This window comes from Sabethes cyaneus, chromosome 3, assembly GCF_943734655.1.
Source record: "Sabethes cyaneus chromosome 3, idSabCyanKW18_F2, whole genome shotgun sequence".
In the NCBI taxonomy this organism is placed as follows: domain Eukaryota; kingdom Metazoa; phylum Arthropoda; class Insecta; order Diptera; family Culicidae; genus Sabethes; species Sabethes cyaneus.
In genome coordinates this window covers 171966699-171991697 of record NC_071355.1, presented here as the reverse complement: position 1 = coordinate 171991697, position 24999 = coordinate 171966699, and the positions used below count along the sequence as shown (strand labels likewise).

General features: G+C 41.4%; 1 protein-coding gene across 1 annotated transcript in view; it reads right to left on the bottom strand.

Moving 5' to 3' along the window:
- Window positions 1-24999, bottom strand: part of LOC128743255 (uncharacterized) — a 44058-nt gene that overhangs the window by 2092 nt on the left and 16967 nt on the right. The window contains exon 2 of the mRNA XM_053839800.1: window positions 14616-14789. Coding sequence (XP_053695775.1) covers window positions 14616-14789 — 174 coding nt within the window. The remainder of the gene's footprint in view (window positions 1-14615; window positions 14790-24999) is intronic.

Sequence of the window (24999 nt, the reverse complement as noted above, 5' to 3'; positions counted from 1 at the left end):
GGGCCGGACGACCGTCTTTGACGAGTCTGAAAGCTGACGTACGTTCCGGCCGGGTAGGTCTAAGTTTGGACGCAGCTAGCCGCAGTATGCCACACAAGAGCGAATGGTTTCGAAAGACCTTTTCCGAAGTGGCTGTTTATCGGAAGTCGATCCGATGTTTTGTTTTATTTCGGGTTGCGTTTGCTGGTAACATAAATAATGCTGGACCGCTCAGCTGTCTGTGGTCAGATGGGCAGCAAACCCTGTTGTGGAGCTGAATTCCAGCCATTGCTATTACTTTTTCCGATGTTGGTTGCTGGCAAACCGAATTGCCTGTTTGCAGTTCAGTTGACCGCAGGCAGTTAGAATACGTGAGTAAATATTTTTCACTTCCCGATGAAGCCAATTTTTAGTGGTTTATTTACTGACCACTGTTGCCGGCTCAGTTTGTTGATGATTTAACCGCAAACACATTTGTTCTTGCGTCACGCGCGCCAGAGGATCTGTTTGCCCATTTCCAGAATCCAACGGAAGCAGACAGATATATGCGAATAAAAGACCTGACAGATGCCAGCTTCGAGCCAAAGGATGTCTTATTTCCGTCCAATCCCGGTGTGGCGGGATCTGCTCGATTGTTATGTGTTGATGTATTTTCCCACTTTCCTTCGCCAATGAGTTCTTTCTCGTCTTCCGTGCGCTGACGCTTGTGATGCAATAAGTATTACGAACCGACCGACCGACAGATGTTCTTCGCGACGGAAGCTGCTGCTGCTCCCGGTACATTATAACCGGGACGAGGTGTAGCAAACATAACGGGCATGGATTGGCAGTGTTTTGCTATTTCGCAGAAGGGCAATACGATTTCCTGGAAGGTACTGATGAGCCCGATGATGCTTTCAGTGACCAGATGACGGATGTGATTTGCCGCGGGGGAGGAATGTGTTTTTCTTTAAAAAAGGCAACTGCAGTAAATTCGCTTGAGCTCTAATGACTTTTTAATTTCAAGCCTGAAATACGTATCCTCTTTCAAAAACGCCATAATAAGGTTGTAAAAAATTATGTTGATGTTGATTGTTGTTCATGTTCCACCCAAAAGCAACGAAAAATGTTCGAGCGCCTGCAAACGGAATGCGCGCAAAATTTTCCTTCCCAACATTCTTTGGCCATCCTAATTGCAATAATGACTGACATAGATTTCAATTAAAATTATTATCGACCGCGACGGACACGGCCTGTCTCAGCGCAATCGGAAAACTCCTACAGCCACCGAGCATCCTCCCCCAGCAACGTCAGCACACCCGACGACGTAATCATTCGCCTCGCTCGTGGAGCACCACCGTCGCGTCGCGAATCGCCACTACCGCCGTCACGGTAGCACGAAACCTTCGAAAATATTTCCCAGCAGTTTCCCAAACGCAGCCCGGTTGGTTACAATATATTTTTCATCCCCACTCGAACGCGTGGTGGCCGCTTTCGGGTGTTGGCATTGCAATATACGCGCGCGAAATTACTGGCGGGTGGTTCCCACGCCACCGCACAACCGAGTATTTCATCAACTTTAAATCGCGGCGCTTTTTTTTTTGTTTGTTTCGAAGCGCACCGAAACGCCGCGTCGATTGCTCTTTGTAATAGAACTTGCCTTAAAGTTGCTCCCCCACGGCAGCAGGGTCGCGGCCGTAGGGCCGCTGAGTGCGGTATTAAAACAATGACTGAGCGATGTGAGCTGACGAATAAAATTAAATCACGATCGTGAACGATTTTCTCGCGCTTTCACCCCGGGCTGGCCATTGAAGCTGTGCGCATATACGTGTTTAGTAGAGAGGAGGAGAGCCTCTTTCTATGTTTAGCTAATAAGACTAGTGAAGCTGATACGGCTGGGTGGCGCCTTCAGCCCACCAGTCGCTCGTTCGTTTGAGGAATAGTACTGTTTGAGTAAGCAATTGAGGCTGATAAATTAATTGTTCGTGAATGAAAGTGAATTTGCAATTGATTTGTTCGTAGCGATTAGATAATACTAGCTCAGCGTGTTTCCGCAGGGTTTTCCACGAGATGCCACAGAAATTCATTTGTGTCAAATTGTCATCCTCAGATCGTTGGATCCGCCCGGTTTGTTTTCCTTTTGTTTGGATTCCGTTGCTTACAGGTGCAAATAAATTTCCCCCTGCTGGTGAACTGTTACTTTCCACTAATAAATCTCAATTACTGTCACTTTCATGCTGCCCTTTAATCCCGACCCAATCGCGGTCCGACCTGCATCCGTCGTGCTCCGCGATACTAATTATACGGGTCGTTGTTGTTGGGCAGCCTTCGGCCCGTGATCAGAAATTTCGATGGATTCGAACATAAAAGCAATTCGGCACTGGTGCCGCCAACGAATACTTTCTTCTGGCGAGGGTTCCTCCACCCATACCGTGTCCGTTATCAAATTGGAGATGAATCGCCGGAACCAGCGAAAGGTTCCAATCAGAGTAATTGACAGTTTGCTATCCACACAGCACACTTGCTACTGGAATGTTTTGTGGAAACACCAGTCGGTTTCCTGCTGCATACCGTCGTCGTCGTCGCTGTCAATAAGCGTGCCACAAAGCGCCGCCGCAACTACTTTCGCTTTCCTTCTGAATGGACCCTCCTATCCAAAGTAGCACCGTGTAACTTACCGTTTCCGGCACTGAGAAAATGTGCATATGTGTTTGCTTATTGGCATCGAAATTGTACGTTTTCACCTTAAACGGTGATATAGGGCCTCAGGGGTAGAACGCTTTAGGGAAAAATGTTGTAAGTTAACTTGCAAGAGTATCACTCAGATGAACTTGATTGGCTTCTAAGTAGAGCAGCTTATAAGGTTATTTGATGCTGAAAAATGCTGTTAATGCATGAATGCATGAATTTATTTTGTGATACTTTCATTTTTGTTAATTCATTTTTCGTAGCACATTTCAGCTTTTGTTTCAAATTTAAGTTAGAAATCTGGCTCTCTCTTTCCTCTTTTTTTGTCTGTCAGCCCGTTGTAAAACTGCTTTCGATTAAAGTTTAAGAGAAATAAAGTCTTTTTACTTATTTGGCCCTTTTGTCAACTCCGCCGATTCTCTTTTGTCAAGAAGTATATACGCCCTATTTAATAAAGAACCGTCCAGACGTTTCGGAGTTATGGCGGACCATACATACATATACGCGATTTTTTCTTCTTCTTCTTCTTCTTCTTCTGTGGTGTATGTATGACGTTTCAAACACTACTTGTTTGGCTCAGCCAAAATACACACCTCAATTTTCATATATTTTGATGTTTTAATATCAACAAACACCGCACATGTGGCAAAATGCGAAAGTCTTTTACCTTAAAAATTTGAGTTAATTTGTGTAACTAATTACCTATTTCTGTTAACAGTGTGTTTGTTCATGTTTCCTTTCAAGTCGTGCAGCAGAGCATCGGAATTGTTTTACTGTAAAGTTGGGAAAATGTACAAAAAAGAAGAGAATACAAGTTTGCTGCTCGTGGTAAGATGTCTGTTCGATGCGACAGTTTATCGCATCAAAAAGTCTCTACAGGGCGGTCTTAAGCAGCGAAAAGTTGAGATCCGCGGTTTGAACGAACGCCAAACGTGATCAAATCGGTTCGTTCAAAAACTGCTCGCAACCCGGTACGTTCCATAAGGAAACTTGCCAAGGAAACCAAGATTTCTGAAAAATCCATGCGAAGAATCATCCAAGAAGATTTGCACGCATCTTCCAGAGCTAGAGGGAAACGCCACATGATTACGGGGCGGGTGAAAGAACTATAAGTGACCCGTTCGAAGAGATTGGAGATTGCTTTCTTTGTTGAAGGAGGAAAATAAATATAATCTTTTTCTCTATATTCACCGAAGAAACTTGAGGATGTTCCGGAGAAAGTGAAGTTTAAGTTCCAACCCAAACATCCGAATGGTGTTCTGATGTTTGACTTGATGGCATCCAACAGTTTTAGCTTGTTTTCATTGATGCTGGTATTAAAATCAATACCGAAGTGTATATCGGTATTTTGGAGGACCAGGTACTTTCCAGGGTGAAGGCCAATTTCTCTGTGGAACAATGCATGGCCTTACAACAGGATGGAGCGCCAACGACGGCTGATGGATAGCATGAAATTTTGGCCCAGAGATTTATGGCCCTTTAGCAATCCGGACCTTAACGCGTTGGATTATTCGATTTGGACGTATATTGAAATCACAAACCTGCAAAATATCTCACCCTAGTATGAAGACCCTGAAGTATATTCGCGCACATGTTCGAAAGGCGTGTTCTAGCATTGTTGCAATTTTCCTGCCGAACCCTGTAAGCGTTCGAATTATGACAGATGCAAATAGGGTCGAAAATAGCTTAGTTCCTTATTGAAGGGGACAGCTCAAACCTTCCAATGATGTGTACTAGAGCGATACTAATTCGTTTAAAATAAAGTTATTCCGTCAAAGACATCGTACGGTTGGCTATATTGGTTTCCGCCAAGGGTATTAACTCTTACGGGCGCCAAAAGAGACAGCTAGATCGAACGGTTGCGAGGTATTGAAAAAAGGCGCCATAGGAATGATACACGATTGTATAACTCGTAATAATGATAAACTTGAATAAAACACAGAACCAAGAAACAAAGAGGCGCCAAATCGGAGCTTTGCCAAAGGCGACACAAGGACATGTCACCGCTCTGGCTATGTCAAAAAGAAATAAAGGCGGAATTTTTGGGTAAAAGAATGGTAGAGGGAATGCCATCCTGAATATATGCAACAATAATTTCATCTCTCCATTCTACACATGAGTAATTCTCGCTGAAACGGGGCCACTACTGACACGAGGTCTTCAAATATTGGAACTTTTGCGCTAAATTGGTTGAAAATGGCTAAAAAATAAGAATTACACTTTTGATACCTCGAAATAGTGGACCCCTCGTTCTCCAAGGGTCCTAACAGTTCCAAAAAAGTTGAATTTTGAGATCTATATCATGTGATATTTCATAAATTTGCCATGAAACAACTAACAAATGGCCCGGTTCTGTAAAGAAGAAGAACAGGGTTTTCAAATGGAATAAACATTTTTTTTGGCGGCCATCTTAGATTTGGTCGCCATGTTGGATTTTATAAAAAAAACGCCGTTTTCACCATGAGTACCCTAACCGATTTTTATTTTAAGACAATAATTGGAGAGCTGAGAAAAAATGCTATAAGAAACATTCATAAAATTATGTGTGAAATGGCATTAACTGAATAAAACAACCAGTTATTTGTACCAAGGTTCACAATTTTCATATAATTGTGATATTTCTAAAATTTGCTATGAAACAAACTACAAACGACACGGTTTTGTAAAGAGGAAAAATAAGGTTTATAAACGAAGTGAAAAAACAAATTGGAAAGCTGAGAAAAAAAGCTATAAGAAACAGACTGAAAGCGTGGAAGGATTGGGCTTAAAATCAACGCGTCGAAGACCAAATACATGAATGATAGAGGTTCAAATGGTCGCTGCTATGTCAGACCGAGCCAAGTGACAAAATTCTTATCGAGAAAAACGTGTTCGAAGTTTACTGCTCTGTATGGTTTATAGCTATCAATATCAATTGTTCGAAATCATCACATAACTCTGACTGTTTGTAACATTTATGTAGCCTGACTAGAGTAAAATGTAGCTTAGAAAATTCTTGATCGTTTGCTGTCAGTAACTCATTCTTTTAAATTTTGCAACTAGGTCCGGTCTGATTTAACACTGACCAAATGAGACGAACGTGCCTTTTTCACGGACGGTAAATCGTTAACGGCGACGAACCAGACGTGGTAGATGAGCTCGTGTATGTGGGATCGCTGGTAGCCGCGGACGACAACACAAATAAGGAGATCGAGCGGCATATTCAAGCAGGACCACGGAACTACTTTGGCCTTCGCCAAACGCTGCTAATAAGAGGCATAAGCCACCTTACAAACCTGACAATGTACAAACCCCCTATTAGACCGATAGATCATGCTCACGGAGGACACACACGCCTTTGCGGATGACATTTGACGGAGTACAATCTGAAAGCGAAGAGTAGCGGAGGTGCATGCAGCAAGGGCAACAGACACTGCTTGGGAAGATTACCGACGTACATTTGGCGAAAGTCGGTAAACTACAGTGAACTAGCCACGTCGTAAGGAAAACAGTTCTATACAAAAACCCCACCGACACTGGCGCAGAGCGACTCAACGCGAGATGGTTCGTCCAGGCCTAAAGCGACATTTTTTATTTTTTAAGTAAAAAGCTGCGACTTCTGAGATGCGTGGGAAATGGGCGATGAGTAACCCAAAATCGAATTGAATGGAGTTTAAAACAGCACAAACCACCCCGGCTCTGGGTTGACGAAGCCGACGGGGATTGAACAATCAGCCCCATACATTTTCCTGTGCTCTAAACAACAGTTGGCTGTGAAATTTCAAGCATGAATATGTATAACAAATTTTCTCCTGGGGGGAGGGGGTTTGAACCCTCAAACCCTCCATCCCTCCTCGCTACGCCCATGATACAGAGCCATTTCTTTGACTATAGCATTGCACAAAGGTAGAACTGACGACGAGAAGGAAGCGTTCCAAGTGCAGTCGATGGTAGCGTAGATAACGTCCTCATCGAAGATATGAACGCCCAGGGTGGTAGGAAGGCGTTATACAAACCGGTGATATTGGCCTAAAGCATATATCTATAGGTTGACATGAGCGATAACAGTCAGCGCTGCGTTAACTTTGCAGCTTTACGAAGACCGATGATCAGAAGCACTTTCTTTCTTCACAAAGGTATCCATGAAGCTAACTGGAGACCACATAACTCACAAGTTGACAAGAACTACATACAATTAATGACAACTTCAACCCTCGGAGACGGATGCTAGCGCCGCCGTGAAGAAGCTCTGGGTGTACGGAATTCATGGCTTGACGCACCTCAGCAAGCATTGCCATGAGGGAGAACTTGGTTAAGTATCGAGGAGCGCGGAACGAGTTGACCATGGTCTTGAGGATGGACATGCGCCAGTTCTACAGCTTCTACCAAAAGATGAACCAATCTCGCGAAGGCTACGCCGCCCAGTTAGCTTCGAGGTACTGCGCTGGTCTAATGAGTCGTATGTTCAAATCTCGGCTAGGCGGTAGGATCGTTGCACTAGTCCCGTAATTGTCGTGTCGCGAAGTCTGTCGACAAAGAAAGGTCAAGTCTTAGAAAGACGTACCGCTACGTAGCTGTAACTTGCTTTTTGGCTACACGCCGTAAATTGACATACTGGTAAGGTTGTCGACAGAAGGAAGCAGTTCTTCAATGGTAATATATAGGAAGAAGGTGGAACAGAAGTTAACCTGAGAGTGGCTACCAACGATAGTAATGTCCCAGCTTGGAGTTTGCAAGAAATACGACACCTGAAGACTGATAAAGCTATCGGTGGGGACCGATTCCCGACGGAACACTTCAACCATAGTAGGGAACCACTTGTAAAGGACTGCATTGAACTATTTCCAGGATTTGGATGACGGCGGAGAAATGGATCTATATGAAGGGTCAAAGCATAGCCGTTTGTGAGATTTGACCCTTGTTTATCGATAGACTTTGCAGCCAGTAATTAGAGTACATGACAATTACGTGGCAACTACTTCTACTGACTCTAACAGTACCGCCCAGCCGTGATTCGAATATGTGACGACTGGCATGTTAGACAAGCATCGTACCTTGAAGTTAACTGGGTGGTTAATACATCGTTTCCGAATACAAATTTGCAGACGTTGAAAACAATCGATTAGAAAAGTATAGAACTGCCAATAATACTCTATATCAGAAAGATTTGTAAGTTGATGAAAGTTTGCAGTCAGCCTTCTTTTTCTTCTTTAGCTGCTTAGGGTCTGAATAGCTCGTGCCGTATTCGTCTGCGGTGCTGCGAGATAAAGTCTGTAAGATTGTTACGTTAGTCCGGTAATTGTCCTGTAATCTGACTTAGATTAAGTCTTAAAAAGACATATTTAAGCCCAACGCTTTGCTTTTGTATATTGCTTGTGGTGCTGAACTCGTTTTAAATTTATGATTATGATATGATATGATTATGATTTTCCGGAAGCTCCTCAACCCCCAACTATTAAATTAGTAGGCTTTTGAACTGCAGTCCAAAATTAGCGGAAAAATATTAAAGTTGTTTCATATTGTTCACTTTACGTCACATCGCGTTTTATGATTGCCATCAAATTAAAAAAAAATAATTCAAATATAGCATAGAAAAGTCTACCATCGGTCAGATGTTCATTGTTCAACCATTTCCAGAGCTAACATCCGGTAGTGGACACCGAACGGTGGTGACATGATGCTAAAACCAAATTAGATGTTTGCTACCTGATGCCGTGCAATGATGTCCGGAATTGGACATGCTTTTTACCCTGTGTTTGTCTGTCCTTTTGCGGCTGCGGCCGCGGCCGCCGTCGTCGTCGTCGTCCTCCAACAATGCCTCCTAATGGTTCGCTTTGCGTGCCTCTCTATCGTGCATTGTGCTGCAGCACCGAGCAAAACAAAAAAAAACAAAGTTAGTACCCATCTTTTGTTTTCGACTGGCACGCGAATCATTCCCGGCACGATGCGATGCGGTGCGATGAGTATTTGGGCCGTCATCAAACCACGCACAAAGCACGTGCGGCATCTCTGCCAAATCATGAATGTTTACAATTATTCCGGCTGACAGAGCACTCTCCCGCCGATGCAGCTGGCCACCGCGGAAACCACACACACCACCGCCGCACCAACCAACCGCATTGACGAGCACGGGTCCGGGTTTTAATCAGAGTTTAAAACGTAGAACAGCAACCGGAGGGACAGTGTCAAACTCATTCCACTATAAACGGCACTACCTATAAACTTTATGGAAATGAATAAGTATGATCGTTCAAAAAAGCGACGTCCTTCCTGTCGCTGATGGGTTTCAGCTCCGATGAGCAACTGCATACGTGCGCCATGGAATCAGGGTTGTCATCGTAAAGAAAGAGAAATAAATCCGGCAAGTGTTAACTAGCACACAGAGAACCACACCATACCATTTTCATCGTGTGCGTCCTAGAATAATCCAAAATGAAGAAAAGAGCCATCGTTTTCCGCCGCAAAGCAACGATCGGGACAATGTTCAACTATTCATTTTCACCATAAATGCGCGGTAACTCGAGAACTCAGTCAGTTTTAAAACGCATGCCGAAGAAGGGATTCAACAACATTTAGACAGCTCGTGAACACGTGCGCAATGCTGGGGTATTCCTAGCGGGCCGCACATATGGCCGGATGTTGGTGAGCATTACTAGACTTACTGTAAAGAGGAAAAAGGTTCCTAAGAACAAGTTTATGGCAATAGAAATGCGACGCTCCAATGTATGGTCTATTTTAGTTTTCGACGGAACTGAACCTTCACTGGTAAATTCCACCGGCCATAGCCGGCAACTCTCGCATCGCATACCGTAGCCTGGAAACTTTCGATTTCCACTCTCGAAACAAACAAACGAAAAAACGCACTATGTACTCCCATTCTCCTGCGGTATTTGGGCCACCGGCGGATTCCACTACGTACGCCTCTTACATCGAGGTCGCCTGGGAAAATCTGCGATAAGCGCTACACCAGCCGAGGTAAGTCACAGCCGGAGCACAGAAGAAAAATTGCAAAATGAAGACACCGCGGCGGCAAGTTGGGTCAGAGAAGGAGCACTAAAAAGCGCAAACTTCAAGTGAGATTTAATTAGTTATATTTTGCAATTATCATCCCCGTGCGCGTTGAGAGTTGTGCACTCAGTTGCAGCGAACATAACAAGAAAACAGAACAGCTATAGAATGCAACTCTGCACTCTACGACCATGGTCGTGATGTTAACTACCGTACCGGAGAATGACGTTTTTTAATTAGTAAAATATTGTGCGAAAACAAAAAGATTGCTCTTAGCCATGCGATGGCGGAGACGGCGCCATATTGATCTCTCGGTGAAACCGTGCATGACGGAGCCGCTCGGCCTTCCATATGGGTTAAAACAAATGCGCGAAAGAGATAGAGAGCTAAAGTGCTGCTCATCGCCCAAGTAAACGTAACCTATAACTGTTACGTGTGTACTCTGGCATGCGACAGGGTGGCATAGAAAAATCGCTACCTCCCCCCCCCCCCCCCCTTTGTTCACCTTCTCATCGATGGTATTTGCCAGCTTTGACCCGCACACAGCAGTAGCGTAGCGGCAAAACATTCAGTCCGTCTGACAGACCGAGTCGGGGCTTTATAGTCTATTGTTTCCAGCTTCTAGCCCCACTCTCAGCGCCAGCCAGCCGAGTGGAAGCTGATGCATAATTAAATTTTTCGTTTTTGCTGGCACTGCAGCAGCCCCTTGAAGTGGTACTTTGGAATGCTACTTCACTTTGATGGTGGTGGTGATAGGTGGTGGGAGGAAGATTCTTGATTGTTGAAACAATGGATAATTATGAAAGATAGTTCTCTTTTATTTTGTTACAACAGTGACGGTTGATTTGCTGCTGCTGCTGCTGCCGCTGGGTGCTGGCTTGGTTTGCGCCCTGGAAGGGTTGTGAATCGTTTGCTAGGTAAATCAGGTGATTATGGGTTGCAGCAAGGTGGCCACTTTGCAGAATTACTTCTCTTGAAACAGAGTGCTTTATTCACAATGCAAGAATGTTCGTTTCACACCGTACCTATAACTTATATTTTGTGAACTTTTCGTAAGGAAGGAAATTAAAGTCAGCAAATTGCATATTTCTGAACCTATCTGTGTAGTAGACCCTTATTGTTGTCGTTTTCTAGTAAACGTTAAATTAATTGGTCAAAGACACCGGCGTGCCCAGGCTAGAGAGCACTGGGTACGTGCCACATCTTCTGTTTAAAAGCTAAAAGTTTCTGTTTGTTTGTAACTAAAACCAGCCCCCTGACTGGACGCCATTTTTCGTGGCGAGCATCGCTCCCTACACGCTTTGTACTAAGTAAAAGCTAATAGGTGTGCCACCTAAACTACAGCTGGTGCGTGTACCTCACGAACACTTTGACATTCGGGTCAGTATTTGTTATGGTCCTGAAAAAGAAGGGGTCCAAAATCGGTGTTTAAAATTCGTAATTCTACAATGTACAAATATCAGTAACCTGGTTAAAATCCATGTGCCTCAATCTAAATTGACCTATAAATTTGACGTTCAGACGCAGGCGCTCTCTGTTGACTATTTTGCACGTAAAATTTATCTGCAAGATCTGATATAACTGCATGCTATATTTTAATATTTCAATATGATTTTAAGTCACAATGATAACTGATTTTGACCTTAAGCGCTCTCTATAAACATACGAAAGCTTATAGTAACGGAAGCCAACGTGCACTCTGCTGATAAAGATTGCTAATTTGTAGTAGTGTTAGTGGCTTATTTTCCCACCGTTGAAAAAAAGCTCTACAACAGCACAGTGAGAAAACCACCAACAGCAGCAACAATGCAAGTGTACAAGAGGTTTTCAGTAAGGCGTTGTAATCAAATATTACTTTTTAAAAAACTTGAAAATTTCTGCAATTTGAAACTGATTTATATTCAGTTTTAATTCATACTCTAGGTTTATCTTCAAGCTTAATTACTTATTCATCGCTAAGTTTAAATTCAATTATATTTTTAATCTAATTTTAAGTTCAGTGATGGTAGAAAACTCCAAAGAACAGTCGGAAAATTATGTTCCATGACATGAAATTGTTTTAAATTATTTATTTCTTGTTTGTTAATTTCTAATCTTTTTGTGCCAAAATTGTTCTGACAACAGTTTTTCTTGTCCCGGAGTTTTGGCCCACAAATTCGGTTTACCTGATTTCTAATTTAAAAATACATATTTCATGAACCAAACAGCGTAGAGAATGCGGTTTCTTATGAGTATGTAATTACATTTTCTTAGCATACCCACAGATGATTACCGATGGATCTCCTTCGTCTCCGGCTGCTTCCCGTGAAAACGGAAAATAGCACGAAGAAAAAAGAGACCAATACTAAACAAACGAGATAGCAAAAGGGGAAAAATGCGACAGAGGGAAGCAAGGAAATCGTGGCAGAATGGAAGGGAAAATGGGTCATAAAAGGAGTAAAAAAGGGTAAGAAGATAATGGTACCTACAGAAAAAGAGGGAAAAAGAGCCAAAAAAGAGGAGACTGGATCGAAAAAGATTGAGAACGGAAAAGACAAGAAAAAAGAGATAAACGTAGCAAAAACGATATGGAAAAAGAGAAAGAAAATGAGGACAAAATAGAAAAAGATGAGAAAAAACGGGATATAGCAAAAGGAGGAAAAGAAAAAGAGAAACTACGAAAGCAAAATGGAAACAGAGGGAGAACGAGTACAGAAATAGAAGAAAATGGAAAGAAAAACGAAAGACGAAAGGTATAAAACGGAAATTTAAAACAGAACATGATAGAAAAGGAAGACATAATAAGAGGAAGAAAGGAACAGACGAAAACGAAGAAATATGAGTTAGGAAGGTGGAAACCTGGATAAAAGAGACTAAGCCAGACAGAAAATGACAAACAACGAGGCGAAAATCGGGACAGGAAGAAAAAACGAGAGAAAAAGGAGGGAAAACAAGATAAATATAGAGAAGACTGGACCGGAAAAAGTCAACAGAAAGTGAAACCAAACTAGAAAAGAAGAATAGCGTGATAGATAGAAGAAAACCCTCTAGTAAGGAAAACGAGAAAAAGTAGTCAAACGGGAAGGATCCAAAGAAGGTAATACAGGAGAGAACACGACAAAAAGCGGAAGGGCATCTAAAAAAGGAAAAATGAAACAGAAGAAGACCAAAAACGGAAAATGAAGGAGATGAAAAGAAAAAGGAAGAAGATGAAGACCGGAAACCAGGAAGGATGATAACAAAATACAATTGAAACAAAAGAGGGAAATAGGTTTGAAAATAAGAAAACATGAGAAAGAAAACGTAGAAAAATGGAATAATAAAACAGGAAAACGACTCGGCAGAAAAAAAACGGCGGGACAATCCCGGCGTAGTGGTTAGCATTCACACCTCTCACGCCGAGGACCCGGGTTCAAATCGCAACCCCGCAGGTCATGAATGACATAAGCTATTAAAGTGATTATAATCTAACAAAAAAAAAAGCGGCAGTAAAAGAATAAAAACGGAAGCAAAAGGAAGAAAAGTGGAAAGAAAAAGAGAAAAAACGGAAAGAAAAAGAGCAAAAAGCAAAAAACGGTATAAAAAACGAGCAAAAACGAGTGAAACACAAGTAGAAAAATAGGTTTAGAAATGAAAAAAAAATAGACAGAAAATGTAGAAAAACGGAACAATGAAACAGGAAAAAGACGGAACATTAAGAAGAAAACCGATAGGAAAAGAGGAAAAACAGTAGGAAAAAGAAGAAAAGTGAGAATAAAAAATGTCATAGAAAACAAGAAAAAATGGGGGAATAGAAAAAAGATGGTGAAGAAAAATTATAAAAAGTGAAAAACGTAAGAAACTAGAAGAAAAGTCGTAGCAAAAGCCAAAAAACTGTGTAGAAAACGAGAAGAAACGAGTGGAAAAATATGTTTGAAGAAATAGACAGAAAACGTACAAAAACGGAACAATGAAACAGTAAAAATACGGGACAGGAAAAAATAAAACCGATGGAAAAAAAAGAAAAACGGAAGGAAAATGAGAGAAAAAATTAAAAAGACAGTATAAACAACGAGTAAAAACGAACAAACAGGAAAAAGACGCAACAAAAAACACGAAAGGAAAAAAAAGGAAAAAACGGAAGGAAAGAAAAGAAAAGTAAGGGTAAAACCCAAATTACGGCATGAGGAAACGAGAAAAAGCAAAAAACCAAAAGTGGAAGAAGGGGACTGAATAAGAAAAAAGAGGTAAAACGAGTGATAAAGTATGACGAAAAATGTGAATCCCAATTTGTCCATGTCCAATTTTATGTCTAATTTAATTCTAATTTTAAGCTGATTTTGACGTCAAATTTAAAGTATGATTTCAAGTCCAATTTCTAGTACAATTTGATTCCAATTTGAAGACTAATTTCAAATGTAATCCCAAGTCTAATTTCAAGTCACATTTGAATCAAATTTACGTCCAATTTCAAATCGAATTTCATGGCAATGCAATGTTTTGTTTTAGGTCAGATTTCATGTCTAATTCAAACCAAAACTTCCATTTCAAATTACTCCAAACTTAAGCCCAATTTCCAGTTCAATTTAAAGGTAAACTTGAAACTTGAATTAGTCCAAATGTAAGTCTAATTTAATGTCATTTGTCATTTATTTAAAAATTCATTGGACACAGTGTGGTTTTAATGAATACTAATAATAATAATAATAATAATGATACTTTCCAACAAAATCAGCAGGTTCTTTTGTGATAAGTAATAATAGAAGCGCCATCCTACGATTACTCTCATCTTTCCAGGCCAAAACATTCTTCTGAAAATTCGGGTCCCTCATCTTTTGTCTATGTCTGGCCACGCTAGTGGCTAAACATCAACAAAACCGACGATAATCGACGTGTCTCATTAAGCTCAACTATTACCAGTGTGAAGAGTAATCCGAAATTAACCCAACCATAAATCGTTTTCCCATTCAATCAGTGTCATTTGGCAGTTTCCAACAAATCGGCAGAAGACAGAAGACACTTACCTGGGGGATGGTTTCGTTCAGGCTGGAATAGCTGGACGCCCGCGAATGGCTGCGTAGCTGATCACCGGGTGGTTCAGGACTTCCGCACAGGGACGAAGCGCAGGAGGTCGACGACCGCATCGAGAGCGAATCCGATCGGCTGCGCATCGGCGAAATCTGCACGTGTTTCAGCATCTGCAAGAGAGATAGGTAAAGGTGAAACGGAATGTTTAGACGAATGATGGGTAGCTGGGCTAACGGGGCGCGTTTGTCAAGGTTTATCAAGTTCACAAAACGAAGAAAAATGCACGGATCGGCTCGACCCTGTGTGAGAGGTCTTCGACGACCGGCCTCATGTGTTGAGAAGCGACCGAGAGGGATGGCATCTGCTAATGATAGATAATTTATCGTTTGTATACGCTTGTGGCAAATTGTATGAAGTATTAGTTGAGTTACTGCTGCTATCTCACAGATAGCTACTAGTATAGTCATAACGCTGGCATCCAGGCGGCTTAATCGAACAGGGATCGCTTCAACTTGTCTCGTCGTGCAGGTTAATTGACCAATTACAGGAACCTGATCGGTTTTCCGCTATGTGGCTCCGTTCATTCACCGATGGCTGTGGCCTGATTCTCCAGTACCCACGGTTAATGATTCACGGTTCAATATGGTGGTGACTAACCACGTAACGATACATAACCTCAACAAATTAACAATGTCATCTGTAGGCAATGTTTGAGTCTTAGCTTTAAAAGGAAATTAAACGTTTCTCAGTTAAAATAAGCTTTTCCTAGAAGGAAGATTTTGTGTCAACAACATTTGAAGCACACTTCAATTGAGAAATCTTCACCGTTGTAGTAAAACCTTTACAGGTGGTTAAATTATTCTTCTCTTAACAGTTAGCCTGAGAATCATTAGCAACGTTAGCAGAGCAGACTAAAGCAAACCTTTCGCATCTTTCTTCTTCCTTCCTCCATTTCCCAGCATCAAACCGAAACAATCCAATAATGAGCCACAGGTACGGATTTCTATTTTTGGCATGTGGCATTCTTTCAGCAACTCACCTGCTGCTGCTGAGCGCTCGCTGATGGATTAATTCAATTAGGAGAAAAAGCGACGACAGACCGGCCGGCAGTTCTAGCAGGCCATCAAAAATCAGATCACAGCATCAGCACAGCAAATGAAATTTCCGTTTTCCCACGATACCTCCGATAGTCAGAGGAAGGTCTCGCACCACGGTAGCGGTCGTAGTTCCTTTACCTTCTCGTGACTTTCGATCAGCTTTCGAACGACGGCAACGAATGGCTCAGTTATCAAACAACCTGGCACCGGGATGACGAATGGGATTCTTCCGTATGCTGATTTGTTTTCGAAATCTGTTCTGCCGTTGCCGAGCCGTTAGTGCGACTGTTTAACATTAGAATTGGACTCGGTTGGAAAGATTCAACGTCTGGGAAAGTTCAACGCTTCCGCTTGTAATGACGAAAAGAGTAGTACACGGAGTAGTCGGCATTTGTTTCAACAACCGAAGTAGAGATGTGTTTAATAGTTAATATGCTTGGAAACTAAATTTAAAAAATATAAAAATTTGTATGAGCTCAATTGTTTCCTCCGTATTTTAAACAAACTATTTTCGATGATGCACTCCACTTGAAAGTTAACATCTGGAAACTCATATGGCTCACTGACTCTCCCACTAAAAAGTTCTAGAATTGGAATCTATTTTGGTAATCAACATTGTGGTTCGAATTTCCCTAAATAGTGTCACAACATTCCACTATTGGGACTTGGATTTTCTCATTAGAACACTGCTTAACCATAAGATTAGTTTATATGGCACAGTAAGTAACCTGAATCCGGTCAGCCTGCAGTTGATTGAGAAGCACCGAGGGAAAAGTTTATACAAATCAACATTCCACCGCCGGGGCTGGTTCGGTCACGGGAACGAACAGTCCCCGCTAGGGACGGGGATTACCGCGCGGCAATCGGATGCGCTACATCCGCTGCCCGTTGCCTTCCGCGGCGTCGTGTGTAAACCCTTCGTTCCGATCCGATTGCGCAAAATTCTTTCACTCCACTACCGTCCGTCCCGTTCCAGCCGGCTAGCTCGGCGGGACCAGTTGAAACACTACATACTGTCGACCACACTGCACTGTCAAAACATCTTCGAACCAAAGATAGCGGCAGACCCGAGAGAAGATAGACAAAAAAAACTCGAAAGAATGCGGTCTAATCTAGGGTGTAGAGAGGAAGCTATTTGGAGTTGTAACGATGATTTTTATTCGATTTTTATTCGTCCATCTTTCGGGTCGGTTTCATTCGGTCGCTTGCATATTTACGTCCTCGTCCGGTCCGGTCAGCGAGCTAGCGGCCTACGATTGGACCGTCCAACTAATGAAGGCTGACATCAATTAGAGGCCTGCCGACAGCCGGAGACTGGCGTCATTAATGGTATTCGGTGCGGGAAAAAAACAGACACGGGAAGAAGGGATTCGATTAGGGCTGGACTGAAATTCCTCCAAAGGTCGTTCGCGCTGTGCCGGCATAGTGCGGAGGTGTTACGGAACAGAAATGCAGCGATAGTTAAAGATCAGAACATGTCTAGTTCGACGAATAAGCGGCTTGTTCGAGTCGGGTCGGCTTGTTGAGATAATATAACAGCGGAAATCTCTAGAAGAAAGCAGCGCGCCAACAAGTTCGAGATGGCGGAGTATTTTAATTAATTTTAATGTCGCGTATTACGCTGTGTGGAACGTGCGGTTGAGTGACTGCCTTCTTTGTCTTTGAGTGCTTTATAAGCACAAATAATCACACACAATATCTTAGATTTCATCAGCTTCCTGTTGCAAGGGTTATCCAACGTCAGCTCCACTTTTGTTCCAAAGCCTTTATACCTTAATCGGCGCAACCACCACCCTGTGCTTGCGAAAGCTGACCACCCCGCGGTCCAGATGTGCGCATTATTTTTTCATACTTGTTTGAAAGTTTTTGGTAATTTTTGTTTCACGTAGTTTCGCCCAATGTTGGCCGTTAATTTATGTGCGAAAAAAAGAAGAACTCCAAAGAGCGAACAGATTGTCGGCAAAGTTTACCAACAACAAGCGCACAGGGTTATTTAGGGAGCGGTGGATATAAATAATTCAGAGCCACCGTCAACCTCTGCGAAGTGCAACTCGGTGTCCGCCAGGGTCGTTCGCCTATTGTTTCGCCGCATGCCACACAACAGCAGGCTGGGAAAATCGACTGTCAAGCTGCCGCCCGAGCCGAGACAGATACGGCCGGAGACGTATACAAATATGTGTATACAAACTTTTGACGTTTCGCAAAGACGACGACAACGGAAGCGTTGCCGCGCTCGCTAACTGATGCCAGCAGTGACAACAGTCAGCCAGGTACCTGTAAAACGTTTTGCGAGTCATTTCTGGCTAACTTATTGCTCATCATTTTGTTGTTTGTATGTAAGAATAATAGCCCCCAACCCGGAAAGAATATTTCCTACGTTCAGTATACAAACAAGAATGTTATCTGGTCGTGGTCGGATGAGCGATATCGGTAACTAAAATAAACTGTAGCAAACACCCTTGTATGTCATTGCGGGGAAATACTTATCGACAATCAACTCAACTGGTGGCTTTTCTTCATGAAAGTATAAAATATCATGCAATGAAGGTTGTTCATTCCAAAACCCAAACAGGGTATGTTGCTGCTTCGTCGTAATTGCCTATTCCCGTCCTATCCAACACAAATTATTAAACATATCAGCATTTTTATCACACATAATGCAAAACTAGTCATTCCCTAATATTTTAGTTTGTTGTCTATCATACGCGATCAATCAAAGTGAGCTGAGATCTATTTAAATGCTTTTTATCATTAAAGAAGTCCTACCAGCCAAATTTCCTACGTTTTTTCATGCGATGAAGAAAAAAATGTCGACTAACCGTTTTAATTTCCGTCATTCATAAATAAAAATAACTCACGCACCGCATTGTCGTTATTCTACAGCCAGGAAAACTTGCCTGACCTGCAGAAATTCTGCAGAATAACATTTGTCATGCCGTCCTACACAAATACATGCGCGTTAGCTTCGTAAACATTGTTGTGATTTTTAGTTCGAACGATGAAAAATTTTGATGGACGGATTTTAAAACGGTACGACGAATTAAAAAAATAAAGTCAGTTGCGTAATTTCAATAATTTGCTTTAATAATCGCTTTTCAGTGATTTCAAAGTTCACGGATCGGAAGGTAAGTGTGTTTTAGTCAAATCAGCACAAGAAGTTTTGGAGTATTCATTAAATCCATCCAGCAAATGATGAAAATTAGAATGGCTTTCCTTATTACGACGGGAATTAGAAAACAACCCTACATAGTGTTATGCTACATACATCACATAGGGTTACGGACCCTGTTCGTCATACGTAAACACGATCCATACTTTATTACGAGTTTTTATCAGAATTAATCAGCAAGTACTCAAGCTTTTTACTCCAGATAAGTCGGACACATCTTGCCTGTACATGTATGCCCATTCAGCCCGAAAAAATATGTCGGAACTTACATTTCTCAGTGGAACAATTTATCATGCTCCAGCGGGAGTTCGTCATACGAAAATTCACTTCATCATAAGCAAGATTTCATTCGTTTATCATAGACAGACAGCAATTACGTACAAAAATCAATGCATCCGTGTGCAAGATCTACCCAACTACTATAAAAAAAAGTGGAAATAGTTTGAATCTCAGCTCAAAATTTCAAGTAGTTACTCCGAGCGATCAGCAGATTCTCTTCGTCGTAGTCAAAACTGGTAGAAAACCCAAGAAGACTTTTATTTTTCGAACAGATAGTAAAAATAGTCATTTTCTTACATATTCTTTTCCTCAATAGAGAAGAGAATATCCTTAAATATCAATATCAGGTTTAGTTTGAATGTAATTAGCATCAAAATTGGTTATAATGCTGGTTTCTTGTCTAGAAAGTAGACCCGCCGTAGACGAACCCATCCAGCACCCTACATTGCTTTGATATAAGTTAGCACGTAGAATAGCTATGAGGAAACCGGAGGGTATTTTCGGCCCATTAAGCGGTAACTTGAACAATATTCAGGAAATATGTTGAAGTTATATTAATTCGAGACAAGATTTTCATACCAATTGGTAGAATAACATTTACTGAATATCTGAGTGTATTTTAGTCTTAATGAAAAGCTATTAAATTTGAGTTATAGTCGCCAAAAATGATTAAGTTGCTGCAACTATTTTGGGCCCATTTTAATTGTGCGTCTGTGCTGTATATATTTTCGGCAGGCCGAAGGCGGCTGTATAGTACAAACCATCACAGTTTTAAAGAAATCCCCCGAATCACTCAATGATTAGTACTGCGCGGGCGCCTACTGTAATATTTTAGTTGCACTATTAACAATATAGGTGATTTTTGGCATATTGTTGGGGCTTATCGTCTACTAAAAACTAGCTAAATCTATTTGAAGAAACCTGAAAAATTACTATGAGCAAACAGCACAACCAAAAGGCCTATTCGGTGGATTACTGTCCTTCAAAAGCAGATCAAAGGAGAGTCAGATGGATAGCCTGTCGGTGTTGCCTACATACCGGCTCATTGAAGATAACTAATTTTGCAGTGCCAACAGCTTGCTTCTGGCGCTAGTGTACATTAAATCGTTTATATACACTAGCACCAGAAGCAAGTGGTTTTCACTCAAAAACTAGCTATGTTAACACGATAGAAGAGTTTCAGGCGCATCTGCCTCGCATATTAGTAGTAGAGTAAATAGAGCACCATAGGCTGAAATTTAAAACGAAATGCTAAAAATTTCTAGTGAATGAAAATTGATTTATATTTTCATATCGGAGTTAACATAAATGTCATAATGTGATCCTTAATGTGTGTTTTCCAAACCATCATTAAGAGCGGATACGTAAACGATTGCTTCCATTTTTTCGAAGTTCGAAAACAGACACTGAGGAAGCCTGCAAGTCGTAGGCGAAATACGTATCTGTCATTGAATAAAAATACACATAGTAGAATTAAATTGGATAAGTTTTCTTATTTTTTATTTTTAGATACACATAGAAGAAAATCTTTTAAAAACCATCGTCCTACACATTTTGCTTGCACACTAGCACCCTCTGTTATGCATGTCGCAGAGTAGCTTGCATTTGCAGGGTTTTATGCTGTAGGGTTTTTACATTTAAATGGTTTTATACTGAAAACTCGAAGCAACACTCACGCGCCGCGGTGTAGCCATGTTGCGAAACATGCTTTTTTGAAAAATGAGTGGTTTTTTATTGGACGATGGAATTAACGCGAGTATCTCGTCTGTTTGTCTGGGCTATGAGTTAACCCAAGTTTTTAATTTGAGAAGCGTAGCAAAACAAACAGCACACTCTTATTTTTTACCACAAATGTTGTGATTACAAACGGTTCGTACTTGGTACGAGAGCACATTCGTAGCACATTTTGCACCAGAACGCACTTGATGCACAATTATTGTCTGGCATCGACGAGATCGGGCTGCGGGGACTGTATAGAAAAGAAAATCTACTTGTGAAATTATGATCTGCTTCCTATACAGTCATCGTGGTTCTGTGGTTTGTGGCGTCGTCGGCTGTTCTTACCCAGTACAAAATTTGAAAAATAACCATACGCCTCCTTTTTTTCTGGACTTGGCGGAGGTACCTGTTTATCAGTGATCGGGGATTTTCCAGTAATGAGCGACTGTTGCTGCGGACCCTAATAACGGCTGAGTTGATGGTTTAGATCAATAAACCTACCAGAAAAGTTTTTTACGTGCATAATCAAATAACCACCTATTTTAGTACTGAGACGATTGTGAAAATGGCATTTGATTCCAAAAAATCGTAGGGAATATTTTCTTTTCTACAACTATTGCAATTTTATTCAATTACGTTTCCGATGGTTGAACTCCGCGGACCCGTTTGTTATTCTTTGATTAATTATCGTGGAAGAGTAGCTATTTCTTTAGAATTTATTTATGGTTTTGCAATTGAACATCTATTTTTCAAAGACTTTCTATAGCATAACTTCCTTATTTTACATATTTTATTTATTCTTGACAACTGTGAAAAATTACTTCTTTTTCTACCTAACTTGAAAAGAAAAAATTACAATTTTCCCAACAAGCTTGCAAGTTAATCATAAATTACATCCTAGGTTTAGGTTTAGGATCCTGCAGTTCATCATTCGAAAAAAAACTGAAACTGTGGCAACGCCAGGCTGATTGATTTTTTTGCCTGTTTACTAATAAAATCAACGCAACGGAGGTGGGTTTTACTTCAACCCGTGCTGCCCGACCCGAAGCCAAACGTTTTTTTTATTTTGATAATTTTACACGAAGCAGCACAACAAGCAATCGATAATTTGTTATCATCAGCAGCACCGAACCCAACTCAAATTCAATCCGAGCCGAGTCCCGAATGCCAATAGGGTCAACAAACTCAATTCCCGGAGTTTGAAGGAGGAGCAAAAAACGACCTAATCTATCTAGCAGTAAATTTATGTTTTTCTTACTAGTACCTTCCTATCTTTTCTAATATATCTATGCTTATAAAAATTCAAATGAAAAAATTATATTTTCGAACGTACTAAAAATAAAGATTCAAATAAACCTTTTTCATGTGTACTGCAATAATTAGAAGACAAAAAAGTCACACGTTGAAGTACAATGGAAAAGAATTTTAAACAGTTTCATGTGTGAATAGATTATAATCTTAATTATTTTTTATTAAGTGCAGAATTGCTTTCATTTCAAACTGCAGCTGCTAACCAGTAGCTAGCATCTCTATAAAAATCATAATATATTTATTTTTACGATAGCCACAATTTCACTTGAAAAGTGAATTATACCAGCAGGAAATAACTTTCGCAGATTACATTCATAGATAAGCTGAAAAATTGTAGAAACAGAGACAAAAGGACAAAATAAAAATTCCGCATTATAATTACAATTACAAAGTACAAAAAAGTTACCCCAGAAGGTGACCGACCTACCGAGTCGTCGCTGGTTATTTTAGGCACATTTCGCTTTCAAATAAAATGAATAAAATGACACTGATAGTAAACAGCAAAACTGAAAGTACGGAGGCGACAAAAGACTCACTCTGAGCTGTTAATTCCGGCCGCGTAGGCGAGAAGGGGACTAGGATTTTCTCTGTCTTTTTGCATCAACAAGTCAGTTGATTTCCTTCCGATTGAAACTTTCCGGTACGTTGAGCGGTTAGGTAATTGGTTTTAGTAGAGCTGTGATTTGTTTTTTTTATTTCATACCTTTTCCATTGGTACGTGGGAGTTTGAAACAGTATTAACTTGGGACGATGTCCTTTTTTTTAAAGAAGCAGTCCAACAACGGAAAACTGTCACTGAACAATAGAGAAGCGATTCGAAAATATTTCGCCAGTTTTCAGTGCAAATATGACGGCAACCGTTTTGGCGTTTTTTTTTTCTTTTTTATTCCGTTTCCGACAAAGAAAATATCAATTTGCGATGCTACAAATGAGGAAAAAACTAAAACTTTTTGTTGACTTTCGTTCGGCCACCGGTCCGGGTACAATTGGGAACGTTTGCAGATTCCTTTTTGTGCCACTGCTAAACTGTAGTTTATAATTGTTATGAGAAATGAATGTGGGATTTATATTTCCTCCCGGCGCGCCGGCAGCTGCTGCCGAAGGAACTTTTCTGCTGGTGGTGCGCAAATTTTGTGGACAGGAAATGCCCTAGAATGCGAAACCACTCCGGATGTCACACTGACGGGTCCGGAGGTCCCAATCAGAAATCTGTGCCATTCGCTGCGCTGCGCTCGCTAGTGCAAACGGGCGCTGCTGCTCCGGCATCCGCGAGGCCGCATGTGTGTCCCTTCATTCGGACCCGCCAACTGGCTGGTTGGCCCTGTCACCCTACAACAGCAACAACGGTACAGATTTTATCACGTGCATAAATCAGATAACAGAAAACAACGGCACGCTTGAACTGGATCGAGAATTGAGCGGCCATAGAGCGACGGATCGAAAGTTTTATAGGCGACTCCGGAAGGGTACACTACTTGTCGCTAATAAATTAATGATAAAAAAAAAACAAACGGATGATACCGTTAATTATAAATCATGCAGATTTTCTCTTGCTTTTATTTATTGCAACAAATTTGAATTTGATAGGTGAGTATGTGAAACCAATACAAAAGTTTAGTAGTAGCGCCTCCTATATCGTTTAAACATCTGTTAATCTGTGAGCTTAGCCCTATCAGGTATGTAAACTCAAGTGACAAAGAACCCAGAAACGTCTAATTATGGCAGGGCAGGGGAATACCGGCTGGAACACCACCGGCCTTGCAAAGTCGTGCAAAGTCGTAAGAAACCGGTGGATGCTGAGCCGGAGCAGCAGCACATATTGAAACGTTTCAACACATAACCGGTTCCTGGCGGGTCGACTGGTTGGATTTGTGGCACACGCCGGCTGCCAGAAGTCACCACGCCATCGCCGGGTACGGTAAGTACAAACAGACTCTGTCTTCTCGATTTTACTGTTTACCCCCTTTTCTCATCCTGTCATTTTCGCCAGAATTCTTCTGCTCATCGTCAGTGCAGTTGTCGTGCCTATATTCCATGAATGACAGCTATTAACTGTGCTGACATAACCTCAATTTACGGGGGGCTGAAGAGGAAATGGCTCGCGCTCCCGATGACAATAAAATTTGAACCATTTTAAATTGGTCATTCTAAACCCTGCAAACTTCTCCGTATTCCGGGCAGTTAACCGGCCGGCCGGAAAGGGTTATCAACGTTCGTCCGCAATTAAAACCGGACCGGGTAATAATGCTGTTGCGTTTAACTTTCATTGATATTTATGGCATTGTTTATTACATTATGCTTTCAGTAGTTCAGTAGTCAGTGTAGTCGACGCGGAGAGAACATGATCGCTTCTTCCTCCATTCTACGGCTCTTCACTCGACAGACTACATCCGAGTGGAATCTTACTCAACCGATTCGGAATCTAGTCGCTGATCAAAGCGGTTTGTTTACAACAAATTTTACATAAAACAGTACCGAAAATACTAACCGAACAAGCCCTACAGCTGCACCGGAAGCAGTTTGAATTCAATGGCTGTGTCTTCGTACTCGGAAGCAGGCGGTGCAGCCAGCGTCATACGTAATCAAATCGGCGGATGAATTTGATTGAATTTATGAAAATTTCTGTTTCCCCTTCTTTTCCCATTCGGTACGGTAGGTACTGCGCTTTGTTTATGTTTACACACATTCCGTTACATGGTCCGGATAGGCCACCAAGAACGGAAATCGCCTTTCCAATGGGTCCCGACCCTTCGGCTTTGGCTGGGAGCGGTCTGCGTGTTTGGAATACAAAAAGAGTTTTATTTT